General features: G+C 37.4%; 1 protein-coding gene across 2 annotated transcripts; it reads right to left on the reverse strand.

Moving 5' to 3' along the window:
• Positions 1-1,545: 1,545 nt before the first annotated feature.
• LOC131080003 (eukaryotic translation initiation factor 5B) lies at positions 1,546-23,111 on the reverse strand. 2 transcript variants are annotated; one of them, XR_009114110.2, is made up of 12 exons: positions 19,770-23,111; positions 19,539-19,646; positions 19,279-19,379; positions 18,880-18,970; positions 3,960-4,070; positions 3,789-3,854; positions 3,379-3,438; positions 2,723-3,283; positions 2,508-2,627; positions 2,289-2,408; positions 1,965-2,143; positions 1,546-1,818 (listed from the first exon to the last, which is right to left on the reverse strand). XR_009114110.2 is itself a non-coding variant. In XM_058018053.2 (11 exons), exons 1-11 carry the CDS (start codon positions 22,740-22,742, stop codon positions 2,078-2,080), a joined length of 4,377 nt encoding a protein of 1,458 aa, XP_057874036.2. In that variant the 5' UTR covers positions 22,743-23,111; the 3' UTR covers positions 1,546-2,077. The 2 variants fall into 2 exon arrangements, 1 of the variants encoding a protein (XP_057874036.2); XM_058018053.2 differs by having other exon boundaries at positions 1,546-2,143.
• Between the last annotated feature and the right edge of the window lie 29 nt (positions 23,112-23,140).

A 23,140-nucleotide genomic window follows, 5' to 3' on the forward strand; every position in this document is an offset into this window, starting at 1 on the left:
TTTAGATAACAACTGAAACTTTCTTCCTTCAACAAACCCTAGCTCTATCTTATCATACATGGAAAGATACTCCATGCAAAAGCAAAGACATCTACATGGGAAGAGGATATTCAAGTCCTTTATTCAATATCATGGTATAAACCTTTACTTTCTTTAAATTTTTTGAATTCCCTCCAAAAGCACAAAAAGGGAAAATTTAAAAAAATGCTCTCAAAAATTTTAAAACCATGAAAGACTTAGGACCCTATAAGGCTTATTTTTTAACTGAAGTCAAAAATACGCAACATTTTGGTGACCTCTCAGGGATGCTTGCCTACTAAGCATGAAGGACCAATTGCCTAGCATCCATTGGGCATAGGAGTCATTGATATGGCTTGGGAAACACAGCTTCAGACCTTGACCTTGCTGTTAGAAGCATTGAACAGCAGCAAAACTAACTACAAAGCTGGGATAACAAACTGAAACACGTGCATAAGCACTTAGAGGAATGAAAAACTGGAAGGAAACCTATACTATCCTAACCTATCCAAGAATGAAACTTGGTCACACAAAACCATTCACTGGTATTTGGAAATAAGATCCTTTTCTCCGCAACTTGGGATGCATTACATGCTGATAAACAGCTGAGAAAAGATGAAAGATGAAGAGGTGTTTCACAAAAAGCTGCAATACTGCTCCAAGAATGAAAATAAAGTGGATTACCTTTTCATTTTGTTCATTCATATTGCTGCTTGAAAGAGCATAGGCCAGCTGAGAATGATGCTCTTCAATTGAAGCTTCGAGCTTGGGTATAAGTTTGTCTTGTGTTATCTTCTTGGCCTGCAAATGGACTAGATGCCTTATAGGGCACCCCCTTGTATGAATGAAACTCGAGTTATCCTTGCTGGTCTCAGTTTGATGGACTGCTTCTTCAACCTCAATCTGCTGATTGGAAAGAATTGGTTTTTGAACCATGATTTCTAGCTCATCCTTCAAAAGGTGCTGCTTTATCCTCCATATTTAAACAAAACATTTCCAAATCAGCTCAGCTCAAGACTCAACAAATCTGCCAAAGACCCAGCAAGTTGTGGCACCCTGATATACCCATATAGACTTGGGAATCAATTCATTCATAGCGGTTAAAATACAATCTATATGATACTCTTAGTTGGGCCCTCTTTGCTTATCCACATCCATTCCAATGAGGCCTTTCCTTTAATTGAAAAAAACACAAGATGCATTCAGCATGATCTTTTGAATTCCATTACATTTATGTGTCTCTTAAAAGGGGGTGGCAGTAGAATTATCCATTCTACACTTCTATTTCCAAATATTATGCAACAAGCACAAGTCCAGGACCTGAACGTTGCTACAACAATTTATTTGTGCAACCAAATATAAGAAACCATAAATTCCTTTAGAACAAATAAAATATGGTATACACATTGAGCATATTTGAAAAACTATATTTTTTTATGTTGCTGCCAAGTAAAGATTGATAAATTTGGGCCAACATTGTCTATTTGAGAATCGGCCAATAGGTAAATGAAACAAGACAAAGAAAAGTGACAAAAAATACTGAGACCATTTGGTATGGCATCATCAACATGGAAATATTTTTGGTTTCATACAATTGCGGTAAAACATGATTTTATTTAAAACAACATTTTCATGATATTTTCCTCATTACCTGAAGAAATCATAAAACAGATCATTACACAAAATCTATACTCTTGGAATCAATCTCTTCCATTTCTCATGTGGCAAGACCGCACTTGCCCCTTCAGACTATTAAATTTCAGAAAACGTGCTAAACAGCAGAGAAATTCAAATGCCCTCCTGCATAGAGAGGATCTGAAATTCATTACTGTCTTATTGTAGCCAGATATGCAGCACATAGACCACATAGCAAAACATATAGAAGAAGCTTAGGATGCAGAAACTTAGGAAGCAGAAGCTACTGTTCTGGTATCAACAAAGTTCACCATTTGTAATCCTGAATGTGGTGTCTGTAATGTTGCAGGGTGCATCTTTCCATTTTCATCGGAGTTTTGCTCCAATCCAAAGTTCCATCCCACAATGCATCATTAGTAGTGGCTTAAGGAATTTTTAACAGCTTTTTCAATTTCACCACAAGTTTCCAATCATCATTGGACAAATCATCCTGAAACAAAAAGAAAAATTTCCAGTTTAGACATTGAAAAGTTGCTTTATCAGCCAAAAATAAAAAGAACCAATGTTTTATAATCATAAAATGCATAGTTGCTACACAGTAAAACTATGTTAATGTGGATATCCAATAACCTTACCCTGTAGTTTTCTTTCAATATATCTATGGATCCTCTAGTGAGATGACTCACAAATTCATCCTCCATTTCAAAATGCCTTCCAAACATTTTCTGTGCTTCATCAGCATTACTCCCAACAATCTGTAAAGTTTATATGATAATTGATTAACAAAGACATTTCCAAATATAGTATCCAAAATCATATAGAAAATTAACAACAAAGACAGCTTCTCAAAGTACCTTCATGGCAACTTTTTCACCCTTCTTAGCCATGTCAACAGCTTTATGATTGATCTCAATTGAAGCTATTTTGCCAATATCTATGAAATCTTTTGTGGGAACACATAATGGCGTGCCAATCTGTAGATGCAATCACCACATATGGCTTTATGCAAAAATACAACAATCTTTTACATGCACAAGTCATACCAAAGAAACTAATTTTAGATACTAACCCTTGCAATGCCTTCAAGAATATCAACACCAACAATTATAGGATCCTTCTTGTTAAAAACACAATTTGGCAAAATGCCCAGGACACAGGGGAAAACAGCATCTTCTGCAGCCTCCTTTTTCCTTTCCTCCTTAAGATTGTCCATATATGCTTTAAACTGGTCAAACAGATGATAAATAATGTCCGCTGCAAATATTTTGACACCAACTTCATCTGCAAGCTCCCGAGCTTCGGGAGTAATTTTGACATCAAATGCCAAAATTGCAGCGTACTCTTTCTTCTTTTTCTCAAGCATTACACTCGCACGCATGACATCTTTTTTATGCACAGGCCCAATACCAATTGCACTAACCGGGATGCTCACAGCTGGGGTCTTCAAGAACTCAAGTAAAGCCTCCAAAGATCCAAGAGTTGAAGCTTGAACATAAACTCCTTCCCCACTCTTGTCAATCCGAGACATTACATTGTTTATATCTTGCATTGCTTCTTCCTTAACATCATCTAAATCATCATCAGGTCCAACAACATATAACTGGGTTCCTGCTATGGCATGCTCAAAACCCTGAAATCAAGAAATTGCAGCTAAATTTTATTTTGTCCACATAAATTTGAAAATTTACGCTCATATACATTAATTTATTAGCCTGAAATTGATACCTGAGCAGTTATCTTGATTCCCTGTGCTGCCTTTAACTCCTTGTGATGTTGATAAGATCCCTGAAACAAAAGAATAGCTTATATTATATTATATTTAAACACTATGATCAATGTGACTTGGTTTGAGTATTCTAAATTTGTGAGTGTGGATTTTTGTATTATAATGTAGTAGATCACAAATACCTCCCATTCTCCTTTATTATATAAAACTTTTCAGACTCTTCAATGCCACAGGATATATTAAATAATATAGCACCATAATAAAGCTTCCAAGAAGACATACAACCATATAGGTTACCACAATGGACAACTCATAAGAAATATTTTAAATCACTCCATAGAAATAACTTCCAAAGAAAATTGTGATCCTAAAAACCTTTTAATGTGAAATGCAATAATTTGTCACTTACCTTCACTCGAAGCTCCTTCATTGGATGTGGAGTCAATAAAGCACGGATAGTTGTTACAATGGGACCCTAATAATAATGCATTTATAACAAAGGTCAGATAACCACTCAAGAAACAAATGTTTATGCTAACTCCAACTCTTAACATGGCAAGTATTTATTAGACTTGCTCACCTGCATTCCACAGACCACAATCTGATCGCCTTCATGAAGCACACCATTTATCAATATAACATCAATTGTAGTTCCCAAACCTTCTATAACCTTCACCTCCAAGACGGTACACTGAAGTAACAATTCAAATCCATCAGAACTGAAAAAATATGATGTTCATGACCTAAAGGACTAATGAAATTAAATTTTCAAACCAAAACTTTTACAAAAAGCTGAAATTTAACTAGAAGAACAGAGTTTCCCACAAATGTTGCAAATGAATATAAATACAATACAATTTATTTTCAGGGCAAGGGCATCATAATGAGTCTTTGGATGACTACATCAATCTAAAGTGATCAATGCGTTGCCTAAGTCATTTCACAAATTGGCTTTTCTGTCCCAATATTGCTCTAAATATTTAGTGAACTTCAATTCTGGTGTACTATATATTGGTAATGAAAGCTAAAGTAACCAAAAATCAAGAACAATATCCTCTGAACAGAAAAGCAAATACTTACAATACAAGGCTTCTCCCCAGCATAGCACATAGAGAAATTTTATTATTTATTAAATTATTATTTTGAATAGTGAAGAGCAATGACCACAATGAAGTATCACATAAAAATAAATTCATTCACCAAATCAACAAAGTGCTACTCTTTATTTCGTATGAATAATATAAAAAATAACGATCACACACTAATTAGTATAAGCATCTATCAGCAATTCATATATTGCATGTGTCCAAAGGAGTGAAGATACATATATTGTATAGTATAATAGGTGAAAATGATCCCATAACATAAGCTGCCTCATTATATCATTAGAATGAAGACCCGGGGTAGCAAAGGGCTAAAAAATCCCTCTGAAGTCTGAACAATATATTTCATAGCTAATAAGATTACTAAGGGTCATGGGCATGATATCCCAAGCCACCATTCTATAATGTTACTTCCTATCATGACACATTAAGTCTAACAATCGTAATCTGCAAAGACACATTTGACCCTGCCAATGCCTTAAAACCCACTTTTATAACAAAGGCCCTTTTCTTACAACATACTAGGTAAGGATTCTTGCATGATGCATACCAGGATAGTCAATATCTTAGACAATTTCAACATTTTTAATATCTACATGAGAGTGAAAAAACTAAAACCTTTATAGATTAAAACAAGCATTCACCAATGCAAGATACAAAAGCCTCATACTTGCCGAGACATTAATTAGGTTTCTGATTTCACTTAACATTTGAGCATAAATTGAAGTGTATAGTAGTGTTCCATGAAGAAGCATCCCACCTGAAAATGTATAGTTTTGGAAACAGGGAGGGGAGTCAAATGTAGAAATGCTTCAGAAATGCCCTGCAGAAGCTGGAGACACCTGCAGGAGTAGCCCTGTTGGCGACATTGGGGAAATGCCCTAACATGACTGGGATGGCCTTGTTACTTATAGAAGTATCTCTACTGCCACAGGGATGCCAGGAAGTACCCAAAGTTTCTCTATGTCATGATCAGTTTTGATTTGTCTCAAACCTTTGAATAGACGGACAACATGAATACATGTACAAATGGTTGACCTTGGAAGAAAAAAGAAACACTTATATAGTAGTGGAGGCAAAATAGACTGTTAAAACAGTTGTTCTGTTTTTGTTTACTTGGATGCATGTTCTCTTAGGCGGTTGTTCAAATATTTTATATTACTTAATTAATAAAGCAAGCATGAAAGAATTCCTTATTGAGGATTGAAAACTTTTTAAATTGATGTTCTGATTTTTCTGGCACAGCTGGGGAAGGCTAATTCCACATTAGTATGTATAGAACTCTTTTTTCTAAGAAGCTTTGACTAAGAGCCATCTTCACCATCAAAACTAACCCATATCTCACACCTAACCTTGCTTTTTTTGTACCCTATACGATAATCTGCCATATAATCATTGAGCAAGACTAGTAGTAATGTTTATGCCAGGTCATTTTGATATGAATTTGGTCTCTGAATCCTAGAAGCTGTTTTGAAGATTTTAGAATATCTCCCCATCCTAAACTCTTCTCAAGAGGGCCTTGAGCTTTCGAGAAACTTTTCCAACATCCCAAGAAGCCTTTCTGACTGTTTTGGATTTTTGGAAATTTTTAAAAGCCTCCGGTTCTATTTTAAGAGTTGGTATAAGTTTTGCTGCCTAAATAACTTTTCTTTCCAATTCCCAATTTTCTTGAGTAATCTTCCACAGGGTTCCATATTGTTCCTGAGCTAGCTATCCTCACTTAAGCAATAATTTCTTTAAAGACTCCAACTCCAAGCACTTATTATTTATTTGATGTCAAACCACAAACACTATCATATTCGCCTTCAAAATACTCCTTTACCATGCAGAAAGTCCCCTAAAATTTCAAAATTGGTCATTTGTGTCTGATGAGGCAAGGTTGTAAGTAAATCTAAAAAGAAATTTCCAATGGAAAGAAGCCGTATTGGGAAGCTCTATCAGGATGTAAAATATAGATACAAATGTGTCCCAGAAATGCTATGAATCATTCCCAGGCATGTAGTTTAGATAGAAATGTTAATCAGCGAGTTGTTTTCTGGGCCATTTCAAGGTGTAATAGATGTGTAAGTATGATTGCTTTTCACAGTCATATAGTAGCATGCAAACAATGTCCAAATACAAAGGTCCTATTATCTATTATTATATTAATTGTTATTAGCTTTTATGAATGCATGATCTTGGCTTATGCAGAGGAACGACAATTTGTTTTTATTTGATACATTTGAATATTTATATCCTGGATGCCTCTCTGCAGGTTCCATGTGGATAAGCTATCTTCAGCACACGTATTTGTGGGTTTTAGGTGGAAGGATACCTGTCCTCACAAGGCTTTTATATTTATCCATATATTAAACATAATATCAATGTATGTGTCCCTTTAATACTGACTTTTTTTCACTAGTCACTGGATGGTACTGGAGAAGAAAATTGTGATGACTTGCAAGTAATCTGCCATTGGTATGTTTCACAATCTGATCTGAACTGAATTGCTGTTTTTCTCCATACTTGAGCATGGATCCCAAGGCACCAAAAAAAGGCAAAAAATACAATTTAATTGCAATTTTATCTCCAAACTTGCTATTTCATCCTTTTTTGGCATGAAACTAATAGAAAAAGAAAATAAATAAATAATCAGTTTTTTTATTTTCCCATAATTTTCTTAATGAATAAAAATAATATTTTATCTTTGGGCTTGCCAAGACAATCCCAAGAAAGAGTTTTGCTGCCATGCCCAGATCCTGGCTTGTCATTATCAAATGTGGAACGATGTACCTACAGTAATTTTTTGCTGAGATGAATGATGTACCTACAGTAAATTTTGGGGTGTGAGTATGGGCTTTCTTGAAGATGGGATGGGTTTACTTTACTATGAAAGAGTTTTTCGGATAACTGTCTAATACCTAATCTTGATTCCTTATGCCAAACAAGTTGCTTGAAGGTACTGAGAGCCACAGTTGATGCCGCCTTTCGACTTTATTGAGGACCCTATATATAGTTGTTTTTGGTTTCTTATTTATTATAATTCTGAAGGTACACTTTAGGTATGTGAGATCTGCAATTATTTTCTAGTTGTGAAGTTCTCTCATGTTTCTAGTAAGTGGTATAAGGAATCAAGATTATGTATTAGACACTAAAAGTTAACTCAGGTTGAATCTTGACATGAATTATCATCTTTTCTCTTGACACATTCAGGTCAGAACTGTCAGAGTTGAGAAGCATATCGATGAAATTGTGAATCATTTGAATAAAACAAAAGTTGAGTGGAAGCCTGACTTGAAAGGTTTGTTTATTTGGTCATGCTACCATATACAGTATGTCCTGGATAGATTTTCTATCAATGCCACTTTATATGATTTAAATTTGTCTACAAAGTATATCTGTATAGAAAAGGGTCTCATATGACAAGGAGATGGACTAAATTGGTTTCTCCCAAATTCACTTCTGTCATAAATGGTTTTTGGTGGGTTTATTCAACTAAAAAAATTGTTTACTTATTTCATTTTTGTAGCTGAACGAGAAGCTATGAATGCCGCAGAAAGAGCTCAGAGTAAAGTTCAGCTTAGGGAAAAGGTTTGCTTTTCTTTTTATACTTAATACACTCCTTCATTATAATTTGGAAAAAAAGGAGATGAGCATAGGCAACTGTTGGACCTTGTGTTTTCAGTTTTACCCCAAAGAAGCATCTGGAAATTTTTACATTAAATAGTGCATTGTAAAAATTGTGTCTAATTTTTAATCACCACCATGAGGTTGGTGACAGAGAATTTGTTCATTTGACGGTTGTTGGTATGCTAAGTCTGTTGTTTAATGGTATGGTAGTCAGATTAGTACTGTATCGTATGGTTATTAAATGTAAATTCAGGCGAATCCTTCAATGAATTTATTGTAAATTCAGGCAAAGTCTTACAGGATTTTATTCTCACAGAAACAGTGTGAGGAGTTGAAACGTCTTGAAAAAGATAAGCAAGCAGAAAAAAGAAGCTACAAAGGACTTATGGTTGCAGAGAAAATGACTTCCAATAAGAATATCACATCAGGGAGTAAGTCTTTTCAGGAGTTGGAAGAAGATTTCACGTTATATTACTGTTATCACAAAAGCTTGCACCCTCAGCAACCTTGTGAAACATGAAAACAACCCCAAAGTGTGGGACCTTATGCAAGGGGGTTGAATCTCCAGAGAAAGCCGGCTTCCTTCTCAATCCAGAAGCAGGTGTTGAACCAAGTCAACACTTCAAAACTTACTCCTGAGCCTATCCTAACAACTTGCAAAGAAAAAGGAAAGAGAGAAATGCTTAAAATGAAAGGAGGTGATGCACCAAGAAGAGATTGTTTCTCTCCCTACCAAAAATGACCCAAAGAATCAACTGAAATACCCAAGAGATGCACAAACTTCAGATGTATGAGTGATCCCAACGCATGTATGGAGGTTAGAATTCATTGAATGTCAAGAGGGGAGAAAGATTCCCACAAGTCACACTCAGAAATAAATTAACACAGCATATATGTGAAAGAAAGCCACAAACATACACTTATAATGAAGGTAAGAACAAATACACAACATCCTTAAGTTGAAGTAAGGCAAGAATGATGATTTCAATTCATTCAAAGGCCAATGGCCAAACTTACAATTGCAAAAATGCACGATAAATACAAGAGAAGTGAAAGAGCATAGAATAGCTCAAGTCAGCAGGGAGAGAACCCTTTACAACGAGGCTCAACAGCCTTTATATAGAAAACTCGTTACAAGAGTGATCATGACCCTTGTGTGTGCAGGGAAATGTCAGTCTGGCAGTGCAGGGAAGTGCATGCACCTGACTTCCTGTACATGCAAGCAACCTAGCCATATCCTGAAAAGGCAACCCTGAGAAGGGTGTATTGACTGACCTTCCAAAGTCAGAGCATGCAGACATGACATAAGTTACCACAACAAGCATGGCCCCGTACCTCTCTTGATGAAAATCCTGCCAAAATCGTTAAATGCACCCCTATAGCTCCACAAGAGAAGGTGCATAAGTCACAAAAGTCGTCGGAGCATTTAAAACTTTGAGTGTTGATCACGCCATCCAAAAGTGTTGCAAGCCAAAAAGAAGTCCGAGGACTTTGGAAATTCAGGCTCCCGAAGTGGGGAAGGCAAGAAAGGAACTTCGGAACCTCGGGGTTTCGGAGTTCCAAAGAAGAGGGAAAGGCAGCAAGGAAGGGACTTCGGAACCTCGCGGTTCCCGAGTTCCGAAGAACGGAAAAAAAGCAAGGAGGAAAGGAACTTCGAAACCTCGAGGTTCCAGAGTTTCGGAAAACAGAGAAAAGGTGAGGAAAGGAACTTCCGAACCTCAGGGTTCCGGAGTTCCGAAGAAGGCAAGGAAAGGGAACTTCTGAACCTCAGGGTTCCGGAGTTCCGGAGAAGAGGAAAGAGACGCAGCAGGGAACTTCGGAACCTCAAGGTTCCGGAGTTCCGAGGAACTAGAGAGAAAAGGCAAGGAGGGAAAGAAACTTCGAGGTTCCGGAGTTCCTAGGAAAAAAAAGGGGCTAAAGGAAAGGAACTTCGGAGCCTCAAGGTTCTGAGGAAGGGAAGAAGACGAGAAGGGAACTTTGGAACCTCAGGGTTTCAAAGTTCCGGAGAAGAAAAAAAGAGAAGGCAAAGAGAAGGAACCTCAAAACCTCGAAGTTCTAGAATTCTGAGGAACATGAAAGAAAAGGGAAGCAAACGGAAGGGAGTTCCTCCAAATAAGACAACACTTCACAATTCCTAATTCTTCTGCTTTTCTCCTTGATCAACTGGGACAGCGCTGGTCCATGGATCGTTTCTCTGATCGGTTCTTACTAATGGACCAATGGTGTCATGAAATGACAACAATTACCTTAAGGAAGGAGCATATGTGGTTACATATGGCTGAGTCTATATTTACTTTTTTTTCCCTGAAATTGTCTCCATGCGAGGAAACATCTGAGGTAGATCATATCAAGTTCTGTAGTCATCCACAAAGTGAGATCAAGCCAATAAGAGTTGGTTGCAAGTTCTTCTGCAATTAGCTAAATGGAGCTAAAATCTAGTTCTAAGAGTAGTAGCTGCCATTTGCAAATTCTGAAGCAAAGAGGCATGTTTTCTCCATAGATGGTAAATTTGTTGTCAGTGGTTGTAGGCTACAAATGTTTAGGCAAACTAGCAATGAGAAGGGTCTGCTTGATCTTTTAGAATGTGCTTTACAATTTCTGTTTCATGGTGAATTCTGATCAAAAAAAAGTGATTTCTTTGATTCAGTGACATTCATCTTTATTCCACTTTATTCAAGTTGGGCCTATTTATTCTAAATTTTGCCCATCGTTGTTCCTCTTTTTTCAAGTTGGGCCCATTTATTACAAATTTTGTCTACCTTGTTATTAAATTGGTATGCATTAAGATCATAAGAGTAAACTAATGACAATATAACTGTTGAAATAATAGCTAGTTCGGATCAAATATAAGTATTATTTGTATTGGGCTGGACCCAAACGCATTATGTAACTTATAATTGCTATAGGGCCGACCCTATAATAGTCAATGTAACATGTAATTTGGTCTGGCCCTATACTGGGTGATGTAACTTGTGAATTGGGCTAACCCTATATTACATTGTAACTTGTGAATTGGGCTAACCCTATATTGAACATTGTAACTTGTAAATGTAATGGGGTTGACCCTATATTGGACGCCAAGTTTAGACATTATATTATTATTAATTGTTATCCTTGTGAGCCAACCTAAGATGAATTAGGTGGATAAAGTCACATATATAAGCAAAGTTCATTCATGCTTCAAGCACATATTCATTCTCTCATTTTCAGTTAGTTCTGCGATCATCTACCTTAGCAGAATAGTGAATTGTATCATCTCATCAGCGAATCACTTACTGGGTCTGCGAATGACTTCTTCTGATCAGGAAGTCCATCTCTAAGGCCAACGAACCTACTGTCTGATCAGCGAATACATTTCCTAAGGCAGCGAGTTCTGTTCCAGGGACAGCGAACTTATTCTGGGAGCAGTGAATCATCTTCATGGCCTGCAACTTGGCTCCTTGACCAGCGAATTGTCTTCTCTAATTAGCGCGTCATTCTCAGTCAAGGATATTTGCAGATAAGTTTGTCATAGTTCAGATTTAGATGCTGCTGTTCATACTACTGTGTGTGCCCTTGGTTGAAGTTATATTCTGTTGTTCACATTGCTTCAAGTGTTGAAGCAAAGTTGTAAAGACACATACTGATATTGTCTAAATATAAGCTGAGATTTAGTTGCTGGGGTTTTCACCTCCAATAGGGAGGTTTTCCCAGGGTACTTTTGTGTTCTGAGTGTTTATTGTGTTAATTCTGCTTATTGCTTTCAGTCTGATCCTAACTTTAACATGGTATCAAAGCCAAGTTCCTTCTATAAGGCCTAACAGCTTGAAGGAAGAACCTGTACTTCTTCTTGTGCAGATTAGGGCTGAAGAAGTCTACGGTGAATCAGAAAGTTCAACAACAATGTCTGCTTGACAAATTGAAGGCATCGATGGGACAATAGCAAGAATAAGATTTCAGTTGTTCTCATTACTCTATTCTCAATTGTAGGGTCCACTTGCTTTGGAGATTTGCATCTGATTGCCTTATTGTTATTGGTGTCTTATCTAGTGCACAAGGTTCTGTTGCTTGTTAACTACTTCATATGACGATGCTTTCACACGTCGGTTTGTGCACTTGTTTTTCAGATCTTAGTATTCCTTTTATTTCTTTAAAGGTTGCATAACTATCTTCCTAGGGTTTGTAACAATCACCCTAATTCAAGCTTTGTTCTTGTGTTAAGAATTTGTTCTAATCCAGTTTGAATTATTGAATAAGTATTTGGTTATGCCCTATTCTCTATTTTTTAGTATGTTTATCTCTCAACCTATTTGATGTGGTTTGCTATGAATATGTAATGATCCGAATTGATGCATTGATCTAAATACATCTTTGGCACTTAAGATTTCAACATGTGTATTCAAATATAAAACTAGGAGTTTTATGATATAACAACAAACACAAATAAGAAGATTGAAAGATGAATAAAATTATAGGAGATTCAGAAACATGAAACCTTAGTTGAAAACATATAGTGTCATTTATATCATTGGTGTGGTAGGCATGTAAAGGTAAGATGTCTTAGCCATCATATTTAGTATCTATGCCCAATGATGACCTTACTTCTTCTGATGATACTTGTTGCTTAGCTCAGATGTATCGTATTCTATCTAAATCTTGAAATGCTTAATAGTCTTGTTGGTGTGTCTCCTAACATCATACGGACTGTATTCTCTGTTCTATGATAAGGTTGGCATGTAGGACTGGGACTGTGTAACACTTGGTTCTCTTCAGCTCTTCATAAAAGCTCTCATGTTCTTTGTTATACATTTATTATAACCTTGCTCTGCTCTTCTTGTGTAGAGGATTGCCTTTAGCTCAAATACATTTTCTATCATGGCTTTCACTATCCTCACATAATATTCATTGTGATATTATCTCTTCAATTTGAGCATACTACGTATTACATTTTTTATTTTATTTTTTGAAGTAAGTATTCTCTTGATGATGAAACCTAAGATGAATGAGGTATCTAACTTATTGAAGTTGTCTTTTGATCATACGCGTGTGCTAAACTACGATGTGTATCCTTTTGAGTGGTTGATACTCATATCTGATTTTACGCATTGGCTGGAAAGAAATTTTGGCTTATATACCTTGCTTATGGATTTTGTAAAATAGATTGTCAAAGTTTTCTGAAGGCATACACTTGCCTTAGTTTTTTGATATGATCAGGCACAGCTAACTCTCTATTATTCAACTATCGAAAACAATTTCACATTTAAAGAATGTTGTGTAGCTTTACACTATGATTGAAGTTGATCATAGACTGGCAATATGCTTTTGAGCAATCTTGGCATATGTTGTCAATTGTGGAAGTCTAGTCAATAAAAAGATAGGTCATTCTATTGGGATATTTAATCATGTTGATGCTTCTCTTCAAGATATTCTTGAATTACCATGCCTTCAAGCTTAAGTGGGAGCTTGGTTTCTTCACTTGAAGGTATGCCATGATCATAATTATTGTGCTATGGGTCCATTTTGTAAAGAATAGATAGGCATTTATCATCCTTGATTTATGGTAACTTATGTTGGTTGCCTTCCTTGATTGATTCTTATATTATGCAATCTTCATGAGACTTGGTTACCACAATTTTATATCAAGAATCAAGAGGGAGTTCCATATGTGTAGCTCATAGTTATAAGGAAACATTTGCTCTTGCTGCTAGATATACTAATATTAGAACCATTATAGCTGCAGGCTGGAAGTTGGATATAAAGATTGTTTTTGTTGTCTATATTGAATAACTAGAAGGTTATCAGATTCATGTATACAGATTAAGGAAAGCTCTTTATGGCCTCAAGCAAGCTCCTCGAGATTGGTATGAAAGAATTGATAAGTACTTGGTTAGTTTAGGGTTTTTGTAAGAATGATGTTGATCCTAACCTTTACTTTAAAGTATTTAATGGTGAAATGATAATTCTGGTTTTATATGTGGATGATTTATTACTAACTGGTGAAGATAGTCTCATCATTAGGTGTAAGAAAGAATAGTCTCATCATTAGGTGTAAGAAAGAATTAGCTACTGAATTTGAAATGAAGGATCTAGGTCTAATGAATTACTTTCTATGGTTAGAAGTGTGGCAAAGACCTAATGAAATTATTCTAAGTCAAGGAAAATATACTGTAGATATTTTGAAGAGATTTGGAATGTTGGATTGCAAACCTATGTCTACTCCTATGGAAACTAACTTGAAGAAATTGAGTTTATCTGCAGCTAACTCTGATTTTGCAGATCCTTCTAAACACAGACAATTGATTGGATCATTGATGTATCTAGTTAACACTATACCAGACATTTGTTATGTAGTGAGTGTACTCAAACAGTTTATGAACAAGCTAAAGCATGTTCACCTTGTTGCAGCCAAACATATTTTGAGATACTTGCGTGGAATTGTTGGCTATGGGCTAAAATATCCAATCAACACTCCCGTTACCTTGGAAGGCTACTTAAATTTTTATTGGACAGGAAGTGTTATTGATAGGAAGAGCACTTCGGGTATCTGTTTCAGTTTGGGTTCTGTTGTGATTTCTTGGGCCAGCAAGAAACAGTCCTCTATAGCCTTGAGTACCGCAGAAGCTGAGTATATTGCATCGAGTGTTGCATCAAGAGAAGCAATGTGGCTTCGAAAGCTTCTTGTAGGGTTGTTTGGACAACCTTGGGAACCCACAATTATTCATTGTGATAATCAAAGTTTTATTAAAATGTCTGCTAATCTTGTGTTTCATGACAGATCAAAATATGTGGAAACTCACTATCACTATGTTCGTGATATGGTACAAAGAGGTGCCTTACAGCTGAAATATGTCAGCACTGATGAGTAGGTTGCAAACATTCTCACCAAGCCCCTTGCTTGTGTGAAGTTTGAATACTTCAAAGATAGGCTTGAAATTGTGGAGAACACAGCCTTGGCTGAGAGGGAGTCTCAATCCTAGTGATGCATTAAGTTGCATTGTCCACCCTCTGCGGGCAATGCAAGGTGACATTGGATCCTTCTCTGGGAGAAGGTATAGGTGAAAGACCTCCTCCACCCTCTGCGGGCAATGAAAGGTGGAACCACCCTCTGTGGGCAATGCAAGGTGGAACCACACTTTGCAGACAATGCAAGGTGACATTAGATCCTTCTCTAGGGGAAGGTTGAGGTGAAAGACCTACTCCACCCTCTGTGGGCAATGCAAGGTGGATCCATCCTCTGCGGGCAATGCAAGATGGATATCATGAAAGAAGTTCATGATGTGTATTTATATATTTGTGTGTATTCATTTCTTGCAGGTATGCATAAGAAAGTTTTTGGATCCATCCTTTGTGGGCAATGCAAGATGGATATCATGGAAAGGTCCATGATGATTTGTTATTTGGCTAGAATCCTCCCTAGCTGAGAGGGAGTGTTGAAATAATAGCTAGTTCGGATCAAACATAAGTATTACTTGTATTGGGCTGGACCCAAACACATTATGTAATTTGTAATTGCTATAGGGCCGACCCTATAATAGTCAATGTAACTTGTAATTTGGTCTGGCCCTATAATGGGCGATGTAACTTGTGAATAGGGCTAACCCTATATTGAACATTGTAACTTGTAAATGTAATGGGGCTGACCCTATATTGGGGCCAAGTTTAGAGCATTATATTATTATTAATTGTTATCCTTGTGAGCCGAGCTAGGATGAATTAGGTGGATAAAGTCACATATATAAGCAAAGTTTATTCATGCTTCAAGCACATATTCATTCTCTCATTTTCAGTTAGTTCTGCGATCATCTACCTTCAGCAGAATAGTGAATTGTATCATCTCATCAGCAAATCACTTACTGGGTCTGCGAATGACTTCTTCTGATCAGCATGTCCATCTCTAAGGCCAACGAACCTACTGTCTGATCAGCGAATACATTTCCTAAGGCAGCGAGTTCTGTTCCAGGGACAGCGAACTTATTCTGGGAGCAGCAAATCATCTTCATGGTCTGCAACTTGGCTCCTTGACCAGCGAATTGTCTTCTTTGAAGAGCGCATCATTCTCAATCAAGGATATTTGCAGATAAGTTTGTCATAGTTCAGATTTTGATGCCGCTGTTCATACTACTGTTTGTGCCCTTGGTTGAAGTTATATTCTGTTGTTCAAGACAAATACTGATATTGTTTAAATATAAGCTGAGATTTAGATGCTGGATTTTTCACCTCCAAGAGGGAGGTTTTCCCAGGGTACTCTTGTGTTCTGAGTGTTTATTGTGTTAATTCTGCTTATTGCTTTCAGTCTGATCCTAACTTTAACAATAACACACATGCTCTATCATTCTAGTTTGTTTTATTAGAAACAAGGATTCTAGGGGATCATTTTTTGAGTGCTAGTTTCGGTTACTTGTCCCGTGCTTTTAGATTCAATTTTTTTTTTCCTTCCTATGAATTTTTAATGCTTTCTAGGTGGGTATATGCTTTAAAAATGACGATTTCTGGAAAATGTGAGAAAATCCTTAAGTGTTCCAGTTGACTATATTAACAGGCTATATTAGTTTTGGGACTTTCCAGTTTTATTCTTGCATCCTCCAGATTTCATTACAGAACTTTCTTTACTAGTATGTAAATGTGTTTTGAAGTTGTTTGTCAGATTTGATCTGTTATTCAACATGGGAAAAACATATTATACAGCCGACCTGGCAAAGGCATTTCTACCAGGGGTTTCTCTTATTTGAGTCCATCCTTTTTTTTTTGAGAATATTTATGTTGAAACTCAATTCAAATTTAAGAATCATCATTTAGCTTTACAACATGGACATACAATTCATTTTCTAAGCTGGCAAAAAATAGGTATATCATAACTATTGGTTGTTCTTGTAAGGAGGATTAGGAAAGCTACATCATGCTATACAAAAACTTCTTGATGCAGATTATCTATTGTATTTTCCCGGTTAGTTTACACTCAGACATTCATATGAGTTCTTAAGAAGTCCCAGACCTCAATGTTTTTCCTGGACTTGGTGTTGGAGAAAACATAATGATAAAAATCATGAAGATGACATACAGCATGAAGGTCCATGTGATCTCAAAGACCTGGACCAAGTCTGATTAGTGCCCCTCAACCCTACTGGGAGCACTGCTCTGACACCCCCCCTCTGGTTTTCAATTCAACTATACAAATATAACTACATTGCTAGCCACCATCTTCAAATTTAAATCCAGGGACCCCTTGTCCCCAGCTTTCCCCCATCTCCTATCTGAGAATTGATTGAACAATCATGCATACCTTATTATATGTAGTATGTACCAAAGAAGCAATTAATCGTTTGGGGAATTAATCGGCAAAACAGAAGTATAAGATTTTTTCAAAAAATAGGGAAAAAATCGGGAATTAATCGGCAAAACAGAAGTATAGGATTTTTTCAAAAAATAGGGAAAAAATCGAATTAATCAGCAAAACAGAAGTATAGGATATATTAAATGTTTATCAAAATATTAATTGACATTTATATTGATTAAGTTCTACTTAGTTTTTAATATTAATTGACATTTATATTGGACAGCTATTCAAATCCGCAATTTTTTTAAGTCTTTTTTAACATTATCAAAATGCATTTATATTTGATAGCATTAACAAAAATCTGGCAATATTTTTAGACGCAACTACAAACCCTACTGGCGGAAGCACGGCATCAGCGAGTGGCCCTTCAGCGACCCTCATACTTCCCGACAACAGCAAGGGTGAACTAGTCATCCGCCGACAGAAGACACCTCTGCAAGCTATCCATCGAATTTAATTTCACAAATTTCGTATGATTTTTATACATTCGCTGAATTTTCAATGAGGGTTCGCATTTTTTCCGCGTTTTACTCCCAGCTAATATCGATTAATCCAACGTTTTTTGGCGATTTTTTTGGAAAAAATCGATGGACTATCTTTGACCGATCAAATCGATTTTTTTGGGCGTTTTTTGGCGATTTTTTTGGAAAAAATCGATGGACTATCTTTGACCGATCAAATCGATTTTTTTGGGGAAAAAATCGGCAAGTTGCCCGACTGCCGATTAATCGCGTATAATCGCAATTTTTTGCAGATGTTTGCTTCCACAGTATGTACTATAGTTGTGTAACTGTGCATGAACTTACAGAATTATTGAGCATGAGGTATGCACTGTAATATGTCTTGACCTCCTGAGTTTTAATATCATATTTCTCAGGTGGGTTCTTCCAACAATTGGGATATTCAAGCCAAGCTTTGATGAGGCTGCAAAAGCATTCTTGGGTCTGCCTGTGTAGGCTGACTACTAGGCAAACATGATAGGGCACCAATAATTGGGCACTAATCAAACTTGTCTTCACCATATGAGCGTTCCCCAATCTTGAAGCCTTGGAATGGAAAACGCAGATACATCAGAAATTAATTGAAAACTGAACTTTGTCTCATGTGATTGTGACAGTCCTAATAGATGTGTATGCAAAATGAGGTAACAATCAGAATGTACAGGAGTTAATTGAAAAAATGCCTCTTTGATTGGAAATTGAACTATGAATTTCAGAATGCTGGTTCAAAAAGAAACTAAATAAACCATCCAGCTCAGCTCCTAGACATGGACTTGTAATACTCTTAAGAACAAAATAAACCCACATCCATCCACCATAATGTCATGCAAAGAAGCTGCCACAAGCATCTAAGGCCACAAACAATCAAATCCCAGCAATACATCAGCTATACTTCAAACAATGCTGTTGAAAATGAATAAAACAATACATCCACCTTGACAATGTCTCAAGAGGTTATAATTAGAGTGAACTTACCTGAATTTCACTGATGTACATAAGCCTTTCCTCCATCATTTTTTGTGTTAACTGCACAAGTAACATAAGGAGATCTGGCACACCTTCTCCACTGAATTCCACAAACAATAAATGTTAAATACAACCCAACAGCCAAAAATCTGAACAATATTTCTATCAAGAATATTGTACCCTCAACTTAACATGCACTTAAACAAAGAAAAAAAGTGATCATAAAAAACTAAAATGCTCATGTGACAAAACCCTAGTTCCCTAATGCCTGGATCATCCTGTCCTGTCCTTGAATCCCATGCTGTGTTTGCACAAACACTTGAATAATAACCACTAAACTTCACATTTAACTTTTCTTCACTGCTAAGTTAGGTAAATTTTGATAATTTGGAAAAGCTTTAGTCATACCTGATCGCACTAGTTGGCACAATACTAACATATTTCTTCACTTCTTTATTTCTAAAATACAGCTCAGAATTCAGTCCTTGCTCTTTGAGCTCTGTTATAACCTACATTCATTACAAAAAATTGTTCAGCTTGAAAAACAGTGTGAAAGACTGATTAAATATTTCCAATCTTCAAACCCTTATTTAAGAGCTCGACTTTTTCATTCTACGGATCTATGTTCTACATCCCATTAGAAAAAATGAAGCCTGTCAAAGTAATACCTGAGTGAGCCGGTGTTCAAACTCATTTTGAACATCTTTTGACTGTTGCTTAAAGGTCATTCTTATAGGAGCATTTGGACGGGCCTTCCAACCATAGAGCCTATCCACCTTAATAAGTCAAACACACAGTGAAAGCCCTTAGTGTCAGTGATTTTGAAGGTAGGAAATTTTCCATAAAAATTAATGGCTGATGGATACTGAATACACATTGAAACTAAAATACAGGCTTACCTTATTCAGGGCAACTACAAAGGGTGTATGTCGCATTTTCAAAAGATTTAGTGACTCAAGCGTTTGTGGTTCCAAGCCATGCATGATATCAACAACCAATATCGCAATATCACATAAGCTAGAACCTCGAGCTCTCAAATTTGTGAAAGATTCATGCCCAGGAGTGTCAATTACTAGTAAACCAGGTACCCTAAAATTAGCATCTGCCTTCAACTCTTTTGTCCTCTCCCGTATGTTTTCCATTGGAAAATATGTGGCTCCAATTTGTTGAGTGATCCCTCCTGCCTCACCTTCCTGCACATTTGTCCGCCGAATACAATCGAGCAACTTTGTCTTACCCGTATCAACATGACCAAGAATGCAACAAATAGGCGAGCGCAAATCATCTGCATTCCTTTTCAATATTGCTTCTGCTTTCCTCACCTCTCGCTTCCTTGATGCTGCCTGTCTCTTGTTATCCTCCATGTTTTCATCTTCACTCTCAGTCTCTTCACTTTCAGAGTCTTCTTCACTTTCAGGTTGCACTTGTTGAACCGGCTTTACAGGCAAAGATGGTTTAACAGGAGGGGCAGGCTTTGCTACACTCGACATGGGTGCCGATTTAGGCACAGATGCAGCAGTTGTATTTTTTACGACAGACTTAGCTGCAGGCCCAGCGGAACTCTTAATAGTTTTGTTGCTTATGGAACTCTCTTCCTCTTCAGCAAAAGCACTTTTTACTGGTAAAGCCACATCTTTTTCATCCCAACTTTTAGCATCCCAATCATCTTCCTCTTCCTCTTCAGTTTTCATTTTCTCCTGCTCAACATCCATGTGAACCTCACTCTCAACAGGCTCAATTATCATTGCACTGGCCTCTTCCTTTACTTTACTATCATATGCCTCTTGCGGAGCTTCGTCTTGGATGTCATGGTCTTCTGTTAGCATAGCCTGCTGAGAAGCTGCAGAATCAGCAGTAGTAGGACCACGCTTTTTCTTTTTTGTCTCGTACTTTGGCTTCTTGGGTGCTGAAGCAATTTGCTCCTCCTTTGAGATATCAGATAAACCCCCACTTTGGGCAAGGAACTGCTCTCTCATTAATGCCAACCTGCGAGCTTCTTCCTTCTGTTTCCCAGTTAGTAATTTACCCTCTGCCTTCTTCCTCTGAAGTTTCTCTTTTTCTCGTTCTTTCTTCCTGCGCTTGGCCTCTTCTTTCTGCCTTTCCAATTCTTCTAATCTGCTCTGCTCTTCCTCTTCTTTTCTTCGCTTCTCTTCTTCCTCGCGCTTCCTTCTCTCCTCCTCTTCTTTCAACCTCGCCAACCTTTCCTGCATTTCCCTCACATGTTTTGGGACCTTCTTGTCTAGAATCTTTCCTTTAACCTCCTTCGATTTTTCCTGTTTGGTCTCTGCTTCGCCCTTCTCTTCAGCGGCTGCAACTGCTGCCTTCTTCTCTTTCTCTTTTTCCTTCTTTTTTTTCTTTTTCTTTGCTGCTGCTGATTCCCCAGGCCCTTCAGGTTCAGCACTAACTTCATCTGGTAATACTTCTGCTTTTGCTGGTTCAGATTCAATGATCTCTGATTTAGGCACTTCATCTGCCCCAGCAGACTTGGACTTTTCTGTACCTAAATCTAGCTCAGCCAGAATCTTATCCAGGTCCTCCTCCTCCTCGGCAGTTCTTCCACTTTTCTTCTTCTTTTGTTTTTGTTTCTTGGATACAGCTGAATCACTAGAAGGTAGAGGCTCTTGAACACTTGCAGGCCCTTCTTGCTTTTGACCCTCATCAATCATGACCGCATCATCGTTTGGATCAGCATTGGCATTGCCTTCCACCATCTTCCCTGTCTTTTTGCCTTTCTTCCCCTTCTTTTTCCCTGTAAATTGAATCACATCATCTACTTCGCTGTCCTCATGTTTTTCCTCCAATGTAAAATTGTCCACTGATTTATCTCCTTCCCCATCTTCTTCATCCAAAAGCCCAGCATTCAACATTGAAGTTGTGAACGAAGTATTTTTCTTACCCTTGGCCTTCTTCTTTCCAGAAAAAACAATGGTACCATCATCATCATTATCATCATCCTCCTTTACATCAACAAAAGAAGGCTCCCTGTCCTCCTCAAATTTCTTCTGACTACCCTTCTTCCCCTTCTTTTTACCACTAAAGCTAATAATAGTCTCTTCCTCTTCTGGAAGGCTCTCCTTAGTCTCGTCAAATTCATGCTCTTGCTGTTCAATTTTCTTACCCTTGGCCTTCTTTTTTCCTGTAAAAATCCATTCACTCGGCTCATCCAAATCTACAGTCGCATCTAGAACACTGTCGATTTCCTCTATCTGAAACGACACCTTCTTGCCCTTGGCTTTCTTTTTCCCCGTAAAAACTACTTCAACCGATTCATCATCCACATCGTCACCCCCCACGTTATCCACAACAGCAGACTCTCCACCATCCCCATCCTCCTCCACCTCCTCCACCTCCTCCATGTCTGCCAATAAGGAAAACATATCTGGTTTCCCCTTCACCTTAGCACCGCCTCCTTTTTTTTTATCCTTCTTCCCACCATGACCATTAACATTTGGAAGCCCATCCACAGCCTCCAAATTCTCTTCGTCAAAATCATCCAAATCCTGCTTAGATTGTTTCCCCTTCTTCCCCCTCTTCTTCCCTCCAATCGACGAAACATGACTCACGTTATCCTCATCACTCTTTTCAAGCAAAGCCCCGTCCCCGTCATCATCATCCTCATTATCATCATTCTTTTTCCCTTTCTTACTATTCTTATTCCTAGATTTGTTATTATTATTACTATCATTCAGAGATATACCTTTAAGCGAAGCAGAAACTTCATCCTCCAAAGCGGTATCTGCGTTGTTGTCAGCCACTGGATCGACAATCGCGTATTCATCGTCATCAACGATCAGATTCTTCTTTTTACTTTTACCGCTCTGAGCGGCAGGGGCATCATCCCCTGCGGCCACGCCTGCCTTCTTCCGACCCATCAAAAACCCTAACCTTAGTTTTAGGGTTTTGCCCTGCGAACTCTATGACTGCTATATCCTCTCCGAAAACTACAGATAAAAAGAATAAATTGAATAAAAACAGCGCTCAATACCGAATTTTTTTTTATTCTGTAGCTCTTCAGTGCCCTAATTGGGCTGCAAAATTTTTATCACGCCGAAGGAGTTCCCTTTGAGAACATGACAGGCTAACTTTGTAAATCCAGGACATACAATCATGGGAAAGAGAAGCAAGACGTTCAGATATTCGGCACCCTAATCTCTAATGTCAGTTTTTATTCTGCAACGAGAGCAACCGCCTCTTCAAAAATCATAGCTTTTTTTCCGTAAAACCAAAGATTCGTTCATTTTTCTCACCATATGATATGAAATATATGGTT

The sequence above is a fragment of the Cryptomeria japonica genome, chromosome 3 (assembly GCF_030272615.1).
Source record: "Cryptomeria japonica chromosome 3, Sugi_1.0, whole genome shotgun sequence".
Lineage (NCBI taxonomy): Eukaryota > Viridiplantae > Streptophyta > Pinopsida > Cupressales > Cupressaceae > Cryptomeria > Cryptomeria japonica.